Source organism: Musca autumnalis, unplaced genomic scaffold, assembly GCF_047663935.1.
Source record: "Musca autumnalis isolate F117 unplaced genomic scaffold, ASM4766393v1 scaffold_5, whole genome shotgun sequence".
Lineage (NCBI taxonomy): Eukaryota > Metazoa > Arthropoda > Insecta > Diptera > Muscidae > Musca > Musca autumnalis.
The window spans coordinates 118,216,281-118,231,424 of NW_027412088.1; the positions used below are offsets into that span (position 1 = coordinate 118,216,281).

The window sequence follows — 15,144 nt, forward strand, 5'->3', positions numbered from 1 at the left end:
AGTCGGCGTATCAGCCAATCAGACGCCGGCAACCATGTTACTATTTTTTTACTCGCCCAAATTTTTTATTTTTTTATTTGAAAAATTTTCCCTTTTTAGGCGAAGATCATTTTTAGTATTACTTTTTAATTAATTTCTCGTTGGAATCGAGCTTGATGATCAATGAATAATGCAAGTGAAAAAGGAAAGCCGACGACGATTCGAACCCACACACCCACCACTATGTGACATGCATGTTCCGCCTTCGGTAAAGGCTCCTCAGACATATCGGATGTGGAGCGGCTTCGCAGTCCTCGGACTTTTCTTCTTTCAAATGCATTTTGTTTTGTTTTTTTTATTTTTTTTTTTTTACAACAACAATGGGGATTTTCCCATTTAGTTGTGCTTTCATGACAAACGCTTAGCGCTGCCTTTGAAAGTAATGAGTTTGGCTCTGAACGCTAACACGCCGTGAGAACACTTTTTCCTGTGTTTTTCAAGGACGTGGGTTCAAACCTCAGCCTGGCTCAGCTGATTTTAGCTTCGTTCCCGTACTTTTTAATGGTAAAACACGTAAAAGAGAGAACTGCAAAAAAATTTGTTCTCACACACAAGTTTTTTGAAATAGTTCGGGAACGGAAAAATGGAAAATACGTAAAAAACTGGAACAAATGTCAAAGTCGGCGTATCAGCCAATCAGACGCCGGCAACCATGTTACTATTTTTTTACTCGCCCAAATTTTTTATTTTTTTATTTGAAAAATTTTCCCTTTTTAGGCGAAGATCATTTTTAGTATTACTTTTTAATTAATTTCTCGTTGGAATCGAGCTTGATGATCAATGAATAATGCAAGTGAAAAAGGAAAGCCGACGACGATTCGAACCCACACACCCACCACTATGTGACATGCATGTTCCGCCTTCGGTAAAGGCTCCTCAGACATATCGGATGTGGAGCGGCTTCGCAGTCCTCGGACTTTTCTTCTTTCAAATGCATTTTGTTTTGTTTTTTTTATTTTTTTTTTTACAACAACAATGGGGATTTTCCCATTTAGTTGTGCTTTCATGACAAACGCTTAGCGCTGCCTTTGAAAGTAATGAGTTTGGCTCTGAACGCTAACACGCCGTGAGAACACTTTTTCCTGTGTTTTTCAAGGACGTGGGTTCAAACCTCAGCCTGGCTCAGCTGATTTTAGCTTCGTTCCCGTACTTTTTAATGGTAAAACACGTAAAAGAGAGAACTGCAAAAAAATTTGTTCTCACACACAAGTTTTTTGAAATAGTTCGGGAACGGAAAAATGGAAAATACGTAAAAAACTGGAAAAAATGTCAAAGTCGGCGTATCAGCCAATCAGACGCCGGCAACCATGTTAGTATTTTTTTACACGCCCAATTTTTTTATTTGAAAATTTTTGCCTTTTTAGGCGAAGATCATTTTTAGTATTACTTTTTAATTAATTTCTCGTTGGAATCGAGCTTGATGATCAATGAATAATGCAAGTGAAAAAGGGAAGCCGACGACGATTCGAACCCACACACCCAACACTATGTGACATGCATGTTACGCCTTCGGTAAAGGCTCCTCAGACATATCGGATGTGGAGCGGCTTCGCTGTCCTCGAACTTTTCTTCTTTCAAATGCATTTTGTTTTGTTTTTTTTTATTTTATTTTTTTTTTTTTTTTACAACAACAATGGGGATTTTCCCATTTAGTTGTGCTTTCATGAAAAACGCTTAGCGCTGCCTTTGAAAGTAATGAGTTTGCATTGAATTGTATTTCATGTTTTGTTGGGTTTTTGTTTTTAAAATACAAAACACACAAACATACAAACAATAACGTTCTGTCATAGTGCCACCGTGGTGCAATGGTATGCACACCCGCATTGCACGCTGAAGGTCGTGGGTTCGATTCCCCGGCCAGTCAACATCAAAATTTTCAACGGTGGCAAAATAGCCCTCAGTAATGTTGGCGACATTTCCTGAGTATTTCAGCCATGTAAAACTTCTCTACAAAGTGGTGTCTTAAGACACGCCGTTCGGACTCGGCGATAAACTGTAGGTCCCATATCATTGAGCTAATATGAATCGGGGTGCACTCATTGATATGAGAGAAGTCTCCCTTGTCCCGTATGGGATGTTTGTATATATATATATATATATATATATATATATATATACATAGTTGAATTTGTTCAACTTATAAATGGTCTGTTCCTTTACTTTTGAAAATGGCAAAACCGGCGAAAGTAGTAAAAGTTGTAAACTGCTCCCATATGAATTGTATTGTGTCTGAAGTAAAGGAACGCTTTTCGAGTAAAAACTTGAGGATTCTTGAACGTAAAGGAACAGAGCTAAAATGTATACGCTCGACATATTTCGTTAGTTCTCATAAAAATACATGTGTTCTGCTGTTTTCACCACACACGCCCTGGGCATACGTATATAGGTATGGGCCTTATGAATACTACCGAAATACGTCGAGCGTATTTTATTTCAAGTTGAACAAATTCAGCTATGACAGAACGTATAACGTGTATGTATGTATGTATGTGTTTTGTATTTTGAAAACAAAAACCAAACAAAACCTGAAATACGGTCGTGGATTTTGTGTTTTAAATGTGATTTTGGACTCAACTTAGCGTTGTTGTGGTAGGTAGGTGAATAATTTTGTACGTCGCGACGTAAGTTAGGTATAGCTGTTGCAAAAACAAAAGAAATATAAACAAATTTTCAATCGATAAAAGTTACCCCCATACCATTTTCGATAGCAATCGTTTTCTTGATAGTATTGATCTTGTTTCATGATAGTTTTCCGGATATTTTGTTCGAAAACGACACACGATAATGAGTTGAAAGCGATTCATTCGTCGCTCAGTAGTGGAATTCTGTAACTTTTTTTTCTACCGAACCGATATTGATAATTAACGAAAATTTTCGGTTGAATTACCGAAAGTGCTATTCTTTATTTCAATGTTATCGATACAAAAATTTTACCGACGAAAATCGGTAGAATGACGGAACTTTAAAGAAGATGCAGGTCACACTTTAAACGACATAATGCTTATTCAAAATTAACATAATTCAAATTTTTAATGAAATTATTTAAATCACAATTGTATATGAAATGATTATTTTTCAAATTACATGTAGAAAAATTCAAACTAAAAATTAAAAATCGTAGTTAACACTATAAATGTACGTTTACATATAACTATATTTATTTTATTTTTTTATTTATTCCAGTGGATTTTTATTGTCAAATCCACTGGGTATACGTACATATAAATTCTCATAACTCTACAAGTTCTAATGTAAACGTGGTGTAATATTCGACAAATTGGTTGGATTGTTTTTTGTTTTCAGAATTTTTATGATGTGGAGGGGTATTTTTAATAAGATCGAATATAGAGTGAAAAAGAAGATGTATAATTCTAACATTTAATATGTGTATTTTGAACAGGATTTTTTAAATTTTGTTTATTGATCTGTTATTTCAGAATTACGTATTATCAGGGAATATGACGAACATGGTGATATTCTTTCTTTTATTGTTGATGCTAATCGAAGCCACCAATAAATTTTATATGGGTAGAAACTGTTACGGAATATATCCTTAAACATATTTTGTTCGTACTGAAAATAGTTATTATTTTCTCAGAAATTTTTCGCACAATTCTGGAGGTTACCAAATGACCCCCAATTTCATCCATTATTTTATAAAATGTATCCATTTCCAATTCGTAAAGTGTCATAAGCTTCCTATTAATTAGACTGAAAGGATCCACCATATGTCGCAGAATTTTCTTTTTTATGCGTAAAAATATCTCAGCTTACCTTTTTATTTGGCATAATATATATTCCAAAATCATTTTTTAAAATTTTGATTTTTATTGATTTTTTCGTCTAAAATATGAAAATTCTTTTATGTCGGTAGACTTAACGACACCTTTTTTTTCGTCGGTAACTGACCGAAGATTTTCGATAAATACCGAAGATTTTCGATAAAATCGGTAGAATTTGTATACAGAATAACACTTACCGACAAATATCGCTAACTATCGACATTTGTCGTTAATTCCATCGGTAGAGAGTTACAGAATCCCACTACAGTTTGTGGGAGGAAAACCTTCGATTTCGAATATCGGTAATAATATTTTTAGCGAATGAATTGACGATAGTATTTACGATATAGGCGAAAACATTTTTGGTGGAGTTTCTGTTATGTACCTTTTTCGTCATTATTTCTTTGTTATGTTTGCGATACTGTTGAAAAGCATTTTTGCCTTGTATTTGGTAACCTACGCACCATAGGTTGTCTTTATCAACACTTATTGTTTATATTATGCGTAGCATTTATATCGAAATTATTTGAAAAATGCAAATGGGAATTTTATACAAACAACATAAAATTATCTTTTGAAACAAAAAATTTCCAAAGTAAAAAATGTTTCTCGAAACAATTTTTCTTGTGAAGAAAAAACGTTCACCAAATGTTCAAAAACATTTGCCAAACGTTCGAAAATGATATCGTTTTCGGAACTTACGGCAAGCATTCGAAAAATATCAGCAACTGGTATGGTGGGTACAGAATTCCTGGGGCTCAATTCCGTTTCTATGAAAATGTGAAATGAAAACTTATATAATGGAGAAAACTGTCAAATGAAACAAATTATTAGGGAAATATTATTTTTGTCCTTGTACTTTCTCAGTAAATATTACTCAGTAACTTCTTTTTAGAGAGTAAAGTATTTTATACTCTTTCAAAGGAAAAAATTAAAAAAGTAAAAAGACAACATTCAGTAAAAATGTTCAATTTGATTAATATTTACGATTATGATATTTGAATATTTTAAACTTTTGACAACTGCCTAAAGCTACAAAATGTTACTGAACAAAATTCCTTCAGTAAAAATTATAAGTTCTCAGTAATAAAAATTTCAAAACAATTTTCTCAATTCATTCTCTTTTGCTGAACATTTGTGTAAAAAAACAACATTCAGTAATAATTTGTAATAATTATTACAAATTATGGAGTACGCAGACACACTTATTTTTTCATTTCAAATTTTCATACAGAATCCAGCCCCTGGTCTAAAATAATGATTTTTGAGGTTGTTGTTTATACATTTTAAACATAAGGAACTTGAAGTTCTGACAATTAAGACACTTTTGTTGATTCTTGCGCTCTCTAAAAATGAACAATTTTAATAAATCAAGATTGAACATTTATATTACAGTTTTTTGTCGCCGATGGCTATTGCAATCAAAGAATTCTGAAATTTAATGCAGCGGGAAGACTTTTGCGCACCATACCTCAGCCCCCAGGTAAGTAAATACATATGTACGACATAGGTCATTATGATGTTTTAAGGTCACCCATATGTGCATGTGAACAGAAAATACTCCCACAAAATATACACTATATTTTTATGGGGTGATAACCTAAACAGACGGCAGCGTTAATTTGCATTAGATGCCTTAATTCAAATTAATTCGTGCATTATCCACATTCTTAATGCACAAAATCAAAGGGAATTTAAACTGAATTTAAGAATTGAAGAAAATAAAAAAGGAAAACAAATCAGAAATTTTCGCTTTTCTTTCAAATAAGTAGTGGTCTTTCTCGAATAGATTAGCAGCTAATCGTTTTCCGCGCCTTCTATCAAATCTATTTTTAAAATTTTTATTTTCACAAGCATTTCATTACCCACCATACCAATTCTATCGAAAATAATATCTTCTTCAAATGTTTCTTTAGAGTTATGCGACATTTTTTTAATATTAAAATTACTCGAAAATATCGCGGACTCAATGGTAGAAAGTATATTTGTTTCGCATATTTTGGCAAACTTTTGTAAAACTTTATGAAATGATCTGCTGGGTACAAACAAAAAACACAAACAGCTGTTTCATAAATGCAGAACTATCGTCTGTCAGGGTAAGAAGTTAATTCAAATTAAGGAATTTTTAATGCAAATTAACTCTGCCGTCTGTCTAGGGTATAAGTATAATGCTTGGTTTACATTTACGAAATCAACTCGATTTCAACTGTCAATTCCTTTGCGTAACGTCAAATGAAAACTCATCTGCATGGTATAAGTAAAGAGGTAGATTTAAATGAAAAAAATCTATAGAGCCCTTGTTTTTCCTGAATTCATAAAACTTCAAAATTAATAAACAAAAAGGCAACAAGTGGGTTTGTTTACAAAATACCAATTTTGAGCATTTTATGAAAAAACGCGAAAAATGAATGAAGGGCCAAGGTTTCTCCACATAATCGAGTTGCGGATATGATAAAATGTTTGTTTCAATAATAAGCTGAAGGATTTCTTCCATACAAATGTTCTAAAAACAATTTTGAAAATCATTGAATTCGATTGTTTTTAAAATTGTTGGCATATTATTCAAACATCACACACACATACAAAGATTGTGTATATTGTTTTGACGTTTTAGGAACAGTCGAAAGAAAAAAATTTAAATTGACAGGAAGCTTTAGCTAACCTTTATTATTAAACCATGCTCATCTGAAATCCATTGGATTTCATTTGACGTTTAAGCAATGGAATTAACAGTTGAATTCGAGTGGATTTCGTAAATGTAAACTTACTATAATGCCCCTTCCAGATCCTCGGCAATCAAGCCGTTCCCAGCTAACGTATCCTGATTATACTAGCAGAATGTTGAGTGTGCACTGAAACTGCGTGAACCCTTGTTCACTTTTTGCTCCTCCTTGTCCATATTTACATTCGTCAATTTTCCTTGCGGCAATTGTCAGTTTGTCGGTGAGAGAGAATGTTGAGAGGCAAAGGGTTACCATATACCTCACCTCTCTCTCCATCAAACTGACAATTGCCGCAAGGAAAAATGCCTAATATAAATATGGACCTTTCTCATTATTAATTGCTCTAGTAGTGAAAGGTGAGCTCCCTGCGTGATCATTCATAATCGCTATGATAACAGGTATGTTCAAACAAATTTTTGAGTGAACGAATCTACTAATTTTTACTATTTTTTCCGATAACATAAAGGAAAAAATGTTATCGTAGTAAGAAATAGTAGCATCTTGCAGGTTCTGGAACAGAGCAAATATTTGATTATGTTTTGCACATTCCCATCACTCATGGTAGAACAATAAATGGTAACAGCAATACCCAGCTGACTGAACTGGGCTGTAAAGTTAGTGTCAAATTCCATACGACATTTTATATATGTATTTTTTATGTTCGATGTATATTAGGGATATACATATATGTATATTTTGAAGAACAAATTTATTCTTCAGAACAAAAAACTATTTCCCATAAAGACTTCTTCATATAATGGGCATGTAACCTCCTCCAGGTCCGAACGACGTGCTGAACACGAAAACACCGCTTATAGAGACGGTACAATATTTGTTAATATGTGTGGTATTTTGTTAAACTTGAAATGAATAAAGCCATAATAAACGTGTGCTATTTTGATTTCAAATAGTCTGTGTTTAGACACACAAATTTCTCGGGAAATTAAATTGAGTTTTTTTGGGAGAGAGCGGAGAGGAAAGAGCTCCTCAATACTCTTTCCTACCCCCTATTGCCTAAAAACTGAATTTACTTTCCCGAGAAATTTGTGTGTCTAAACCAAACAAACAAAAGATTGAAGCGACCCCAAACATTTTTGCAAGAATTCGACTTTCTGCGAGAAATTATGCATTTAGTGGAATGATATGGAAATCAATGATATGGAATCAAATGTGAAAATTTTTAGTTTTTTTAAATTCCAATAATTTATAGACTTTTTTGTTTACATTTACCGTTGACACTAACATTACAAACAAAAACAAATTTCTATGTGGTTGTTGTTGAGTTGTATTTGTTGTAGTATTTACTTTACATGGTTTGTTCTACGATGCCCATCAATGAAAGCTTTCTAGGCATTTTTTGAATTTTTAGTAGTTTTTTAGCAACAGTGTGGGAAAAGATGTTTTCCAATAATCCCGACCATTTTGCATTTTGCAAACTATGAACAAAGATTTTAAAGGTGCGAATGATGTATACAATTTTTTTTTAAATTCAATTTATTAATGCATTCTATCATATAAGCGATATTTACATTATTCTGATCTGTATATCGTAATTACATTCATTCCATAGGGGTCACCCAGTGGTTAACCCATATAATTTGTTTATATTGTGTATATATACATAAAACAAAAATATTTATGTTATAGAAAAATACAGGACAGTTTCTTTTTTTTTAATTATTATTTTTGACTTTAGATTTATATAATGTCTTGAGGAGCTCTTCTTCGGAGTCTGACAAAAGTTTCTGGATTGTTCATCAAATTTGCTGCCAGGGGATTTGGATGTGCTTCAATCCTTAATTTGTAGTTTTGTAGTTGGGATGAAATTTCTTCTTTAACTGTGTTTATCTTCAAATCCTTGTGCAGTTGGCTGTTTGTTATGTATTGCTGCGCGCCAGTAATTTTACGTAGCATTTTTGATTGGAATTGTTGGGGAATTTTTATTGTGGTATTGGAGGCTGTACCCCATAACTGTATGCCATATGTCCAAATCGGCTTTATGATACACTTGTAAATAAGTAATTTGTTTTCAAGTGACATTTTTGAATTGGGGCAGATAAGAAAGATCATTTTGTGGGCTTGAATGTCTAAAGCTTTCCTCTTGGTTTTTATATGGGTATTCCAGTTCAGTTTTTTGTCTAGATAAAGTCCAAGATATTTGACTTCTTTTTCTTGAGGAAGTTCTATTTGGTTCATCTGAACTGGTGGACAGATTCCGTGATTGAGGGTGAAAGTAATATGAGTAGATTTGGATTCGTTTGCTTTTATACGCCAACACTTTAGCCATGTACTAAGAGTATTCAGATAGTTTTGTAGTTTGTGACTAGCATTGGGAGCATTTTCGTCGGTGGCTAAAACGGCTGTATCATCAGCAAATGTGCCAATAATAGCGTTTTCACTTTGAGGAAGACTGATGTAAACAGAAGGTACAATATTGGGTCCATGACACTTCCTTGTGGGACACTGGCTCTTATGATTTTTAGTTCACTCATTTCGTTTGTTTCGTAGACGAAAAACAGTCTATTTTGTATATAAGACTTAATGAACAGGTAGTAGTTTACTGGAAGAAGTCGTTTGACTTTGTACAATAATCCATCGTGCCATACCTTGTCAAAGGCTTGTGAGATGTCTAGAAACGCAGAGGTACAGTATTTCTTTGATTCAAATGCATCGTTTATCGTTTCAACTAAGCGATGAATGTGCTCAATCGTTCCGTGTTTTTTTCGGAACCCAAATTGATGGGGAGGAATTAGATGTTTGCCCTCTATAATGTGCATTAATCTTTTAAGGAACAGTGATTCTAGGACTTTTGAAAGAATTGGTAATAAACTTATAGGCCGATAAGATTTCACTTGATCGGCCGGTTTACCAGGTTTTTGAATCATAGAAATTTGTGCCACTTTCCATTGTGGCGGAACAAAATTGCGAGTTAAACATGCATTGAAGATATAAGTAATCAGACTTATACCTTCTTGCGGGAGTTCTTTCAGAATCTAAGGAGTAATCAGGTCGTATCCAGGAGCTTTGGAAAGTTTTAACGATTTTATAGCTTGTGAGATTTCAGCTTTTGAGAATTTCCTTATCGGTAGATCTAGTTGATGTGTTTGATCTAAGAAATTCTTGATGTAAGATGGAGTGTTTTCACTGCAATTTGGAGTAAATACATCATATAAATAACTTGAAAATGTAGTTGCTTTTTCTGAATTACTTTTGGTCCAGCTGTTGTCTGCTTTACGAATTGGATAATTTGTTTTGGTCTGATGTTTAACCTTTTTTGTTATCTTCCATAGAGAATAATCTGTAGACTTCGAAGGACCGATGTTTTGAATCTCTCGCTCAATTTTTTTCTCGTTTATATCTTTTAACAGCTTTTGGAGGTCGGAGGTTGCCTTGTTAAGAATTCGTTTGTCCTCAGGAGATTTAGTCTGTTGCCATCGCTTTCTGGCTTTTCTTTTTTCAGATATCTTTATCCGCACTAGATTTGGTACGGATGGAGGATTTTGGAAGCTTAATTTAGGGGTTGAGTTCCATGAAGCGTTCTGAATAACTTGCACTAAGTGTTCGACACCCTCTATGATTTCATTCTCGGTTTTCAAAGATACTTTAAGATTGACAGAATTACGTATTTAGAATCTAAAGTAATGCCAATTGGTTTTTTTGTTATGTAATTTACATTTTTATACCCTCCACCATAGTATGGAGGGTATATTAAGTTTGTTTTTCCGTTTGTAACGCATTGAAATACTCATTTGCGACCCTATAAAGTATATATATTCTTGATCAGGGTAAAATTCTAAGTCGATCTGAGCACGTCCGTCCGTCCGTCCGTCCGTCTGTGGTAATCACTCTAGCATCCACAAAAATGGAGATAGGACGCTGAAATTTTGGGAAAATGCGTCTTTTGTTTGCAGGCAGGTCAAGTTCGATGATGGGCTATATCGGTCCACGTTTTGGTATAGCCCCCATATAACGGTACCCCCCGATTTACGGTATTTTGACGTTTTTAGCTACATTTTCAGACCGATTTGGCTATAATTTGACATTTAGGGTTCTTAAGTGTCAGTAAACATATATAACAAAACTTGTGGACATAGATCCACGTTTTGGTATAGCCCCCATATAACGGTACCCCCCGATTTGCGGTATTTTGACGTTTTTAGCTACATTTTTAGACCGATTTAACTATAATTTGACATTTAGGGTTCTTAAGTGTTAGTAAATCTATATATTAGAAGTTGTGGACATAGGTCCACGTTTTGGTATAGCCCCCATATAACGGTACCCCCCGATGTGCGGTATTTTGACGTTTTTTGCTACATTTTCAGGCCGATGTAGCTATAATTTGACAGTTAGGGTTCTTAAATATCAATAAACTTATATAACAAAACTTGTGGACATAGGTCCACGTTTTGGTATAGCTCCCATATAACGGTACCCCCCGATTTGCGGTATTTTGACGTTTTTATCTAAATTTTTAGACCGATTTAGCTATAATTTGACATTTAGGGTTCTTAGGTATCAATAAACATAAATAACAAAAGTTGTGGACATAGGTCCACGTTTTGGTATAGCCCCCATATAACGGTACCCCCCGATTTGCGGTATTTTGACGTTTTTATCTACATTTTTAGACCGATTTAGCTATAATTTGACATTTAGGGTTCTTAGGTATCAATAAACATAAATAACAAAAGTTGTGGACATAGGTCCACGTTTTGGTATAGCCCCCATATAACGGTACCCCCCGATTTGCGGTATTTTGACGTTTTTATCTACATTTTTAGACCGATTTAGCTATAATTTGACATTTAGGGTTCTTAGGTATCAATAAACATAAATAACAAAAGTTGTGGACATAGGTCCACGTTTTGGTATAGCCCCCATATAACGGTACCCCCCGATTTACGGTATTTTGACGTTTTTAAATACATTTTCAGACCGATGTAGCTATAATTTGACATTTAGGGTTCCTAAATGTCAATAAACTTATATAACGAAAGTTGTGGACATAGGTCCACGTTTTGGTTTAGCCCCCATATAACGGTACCCCCCGATTTACGGTATTTTGACTGTTTTAGCTACATTTTCAGACCGATTTAGCTATAATTTGACATTTATGGTTCTTAAGTATCAATAAACTTATATAACAAAAGTTGTGGATATAGGTCCACGTTTTGGTATAGCCCCCATATAACGGTACCCCCGATTTACGGTATTTTGACGTTTTTAGCTACATTTTCAGACCGATATAGCTATAATTTGACATTTAGGGCTCTTAAATGTCAATAAACTTATATAACTAGTGGACATAGGTCCATGTTTTGGAATAGCCCCCATATAACCTTACCGCCCGATTTCAGGTATTTTGAGAATTTTACCAACAAGTTTTAACCGAATTATCTGTAATTTGAACATTTGCCATTTGAAATTCTAAGTTGTCACCACACCTCTCCACCAAAAATTGTCAAGAAAGGCCCCATATAACGGTACCTCCCGATTTTCAGTAATTTGATGATTTTAGCTACAATATTAAACCGAACTAGCAGTAATTTGACATTTGAAGTTCTTAGTGGTCACAACACCTCTCTATCAAAAATTGTCAACATAGGTCCATGTTCGGATATAGCTCCCATGTAACGGTACCTCCTAATTTTCAGTAATTTGGCAATTTTAGCTACAATTTTTAACAGAACTAACTGAAATTTGACATTTGAAGGTTGTAGTGGTCACCACACATCTGCATCAACAATTTTCAACATAGCCCCAATATAACGATACTTCCCGATTTTCGGTACTTTGAGGATTTTACTTAAAATGTTTAACGGAACGTAGGTCCATGTTTTTGTATAGCCCCAAAACAAACCTCCCGATTTGTCGTACCTTAGCTTTATTTTCTGGACGAACTTTCTGTAATTTGAAATTTAAAAGTCAACAAAAATTGTTCATTTAAGTTCATATTTCCGAACTAGCTGTTAATGATATTTGAAGTTCCCACGTTATGTACCGATTTTCGATATTTTGAGGATTCTAGCTAAATTTTTTAACCGAATTAGGAGTTATTTGACATGGCTCCCATCAAAAACTGTCAACATAGGCCCATGTTTTATTATAACCCCTATATAACAGTACCTCCCAATTTCTAGCCCACCAAAAATTGTCAACAGTTAGATATAGGCACCATAAAAAGGGCCTCCCGAATGAAGCATTTTATGTACATTATCTGACATTTTAACGTACTCACTTAATGTTGGGTACAGGAATGAATATTTTATGGTGGAGGGTATGAAAAGTTCGGCCCGGCCGAACTTAATGCTTTTTTACTTGTTCATCATTCATGATGTGTTTTGAATGCAACGTCAAGAAAACAGGTGAGTGATCAGAAGACAAGTCATGAGTAGTGAAGCAAGTTTCTGAAGATACTGGGATCCCCTTTGAGATACAAAAATCAATAAGATCAGGAGCTTTGTTCAGGTCAGTGGGCCAGAAAGTAGGAGAGTGAGGTGAAATAGTTCTTAGATTTAGATCTTTTATGGTATTGTACAACTGTGTACCCTTTGGGGTGGTAAGTCGCGATCCCCATTGTGTGTGTTTGGCGTTATAATCTCCGCAAGCTATGAATTTATTCCCAAGAGTTTAGAAGTAACTAATATATTGTTCCTTTTTTATATTATGTCTTGGAGGGCTGTATAGTGAAGACACTGTAAGTGGACCATGCAGACTTTGCACAATAATGTTTGTAGCCTGTATTTCTTCTGTACAGTATGGCGCGCCTTGGTGATGATTTATGGATTCATTTATTAAGATTCCAGATCCACCACGTGCTTTTCCACTTGGATGCATGACGTGGTAAAATCTGTACTTTGGAATGGAAAAATGATGCTTTTGAGTAAAATGTGTCTCCGATATCAGTAATATATCAACTTGATTGGATAAAAGAAAATTTTTCAATTCTAAGGAATGCTGCGATAAGCCGTTCGCATTCCAGAAAACAATTTTTAGTAACTTCATTTAAATATCAGAAATTTTTTGAGTGATGCTTACAATGAGTTTTGCCATTTGTTGCATTATCGTGTTGAGGCTATTCAGCATGGCATGAATTTCAGTCACTTTTGTAGGTGGATGTGATTGATTTTCCGTGTTTTGATGTTTAGTTGGAACTGTACTTCTGGCTGACTTTGAATATGAAATATTTTCAGTGCGTTGCGATGGATTGGAAATAGATTCAGGTTCATTCTGTTGGCTTTCTTGGTTTCTCCTAAGAGTGGGATAATGTTGACTGTATATCTGTTTATATACTGAACATCCTTTGTAATTTGCCGGATGGTTACCTTCGCAAAGAGCACATTTTACGTCATCAGCCCAATTTTTCCGTTGGCACATTTTGGTTTCATGGTTACCTGTACACTTGACACACACAGCCTTTTTGCGACAATATGATTTCGTGTGACCATATTGCAGACAGTTCGAGCATTGAGGAACAATTCTTTTTGGTCGTGGAGGTTCAAATTTGATTATACTGTCCATTAACTTTGTAATGGAGTATATGTGTTTGTTGTTAGGTTTATTAACCAATTATATTTCAAAGAGACGGAGTGGCTTCTTTGTGAAACGACTTTTTCTGTTCCATATGTTAGTTACTTGGTGCCCTTCTCTCGCGAGTTCTTCTTTGAGAAGTTCTATATCCACTGTGGGATGCATGTTCCTGAGTATGACCTTAAATCCCCTCTCATTCTTGGGTTTGTATGTATAGAACTCAGTGTTCTTTTGATCCAGTTCTATAACAATTTTCTTGTAGGTTTCGTGACATTTTGGTAGAATTTTAACCTGGTCATTTCGGAGGGATTTAAGTTCATATTGATTTGGGACAACTTGTGAGAGATGGGCAATCAATGGTTGGATATTAGACACATTTTCAAAATATATTGGAGGTGGTTTGACTGATTTTTCTTTTTCAGTAGGGATAATTGAATCATTTTCGTTTTCATTATCCAACAATGCATATTTGTTAGATGTTTGCGGTGTCTTGCTTAGCCAGTATTTACTTACAGGGGCAGCCTTTTTTGTATTTGTTGGCTGTACTGGGCTTTCTCTTTGACGTTTTTTGCGCTTTTGGGATTGCCACTGTTCTAATGGATTTGCATCACGCTTTGGGCTTACTGATTTTTTGCCAAACAGTCCTATTTCATGTTGGAGTTCATCTTCATCCGTTTCGAAAGTTTCGTTTTGCTTGCTTAGTTGTTGTTTCAGAAAATCAACATCTTTCTGGAGTTGTTTACATCATTTTTCATATTGCTGGTTTTTTTCTATTAGCTCAGCATTCGATTTTTCCAATTTTTGAAGTTTATTCAATCGGAAGAAACCAATGCTGTTACGTGGCGTTACTTCTTCAGATTCATAATTTACTGGATCTGAAACAGGGTGACTCATGTCGATATTGCAATATTAGTGTGTATCCAAGACACACACCAAATGCTCACGCATTGCCAACCCAACTCAAATCTCGTATATGTATTACAATCCGAAGCAACACTGTATTTATGAGTGTTGGGAAAATACAACTCAACCATGATGAAATAATAAGGTGGCTGATTGGTTTCAAT

At 34.6% G+C, this 15,144-nt stretch overlaps 1 protein-coding gene across 1 annotated transcript in view; it reads left to right on the forward strand.

Annotated features, from left to right (window-relative positions):
• The window catches only part of Pal2 (Peptidyl-alpha-hydroxyglycine-alpha-amidating lyase 2), a 63,140-nt gene that overhangs the window by 26,035 nt on the left and 21,961 nt on the right, over nt 1-15,144 (forward strand). The window contains exon 5 of the mRNA XM_073988581.1: nt 5,217-5,304. Within this exon, the coding sequence (XP_073844682.1) occupies nt 5,217-5,304 (88 nt within the window). The remainder of the gene's footprint in view (nt 1-5,216; nt 5,305-15,144) is intronic.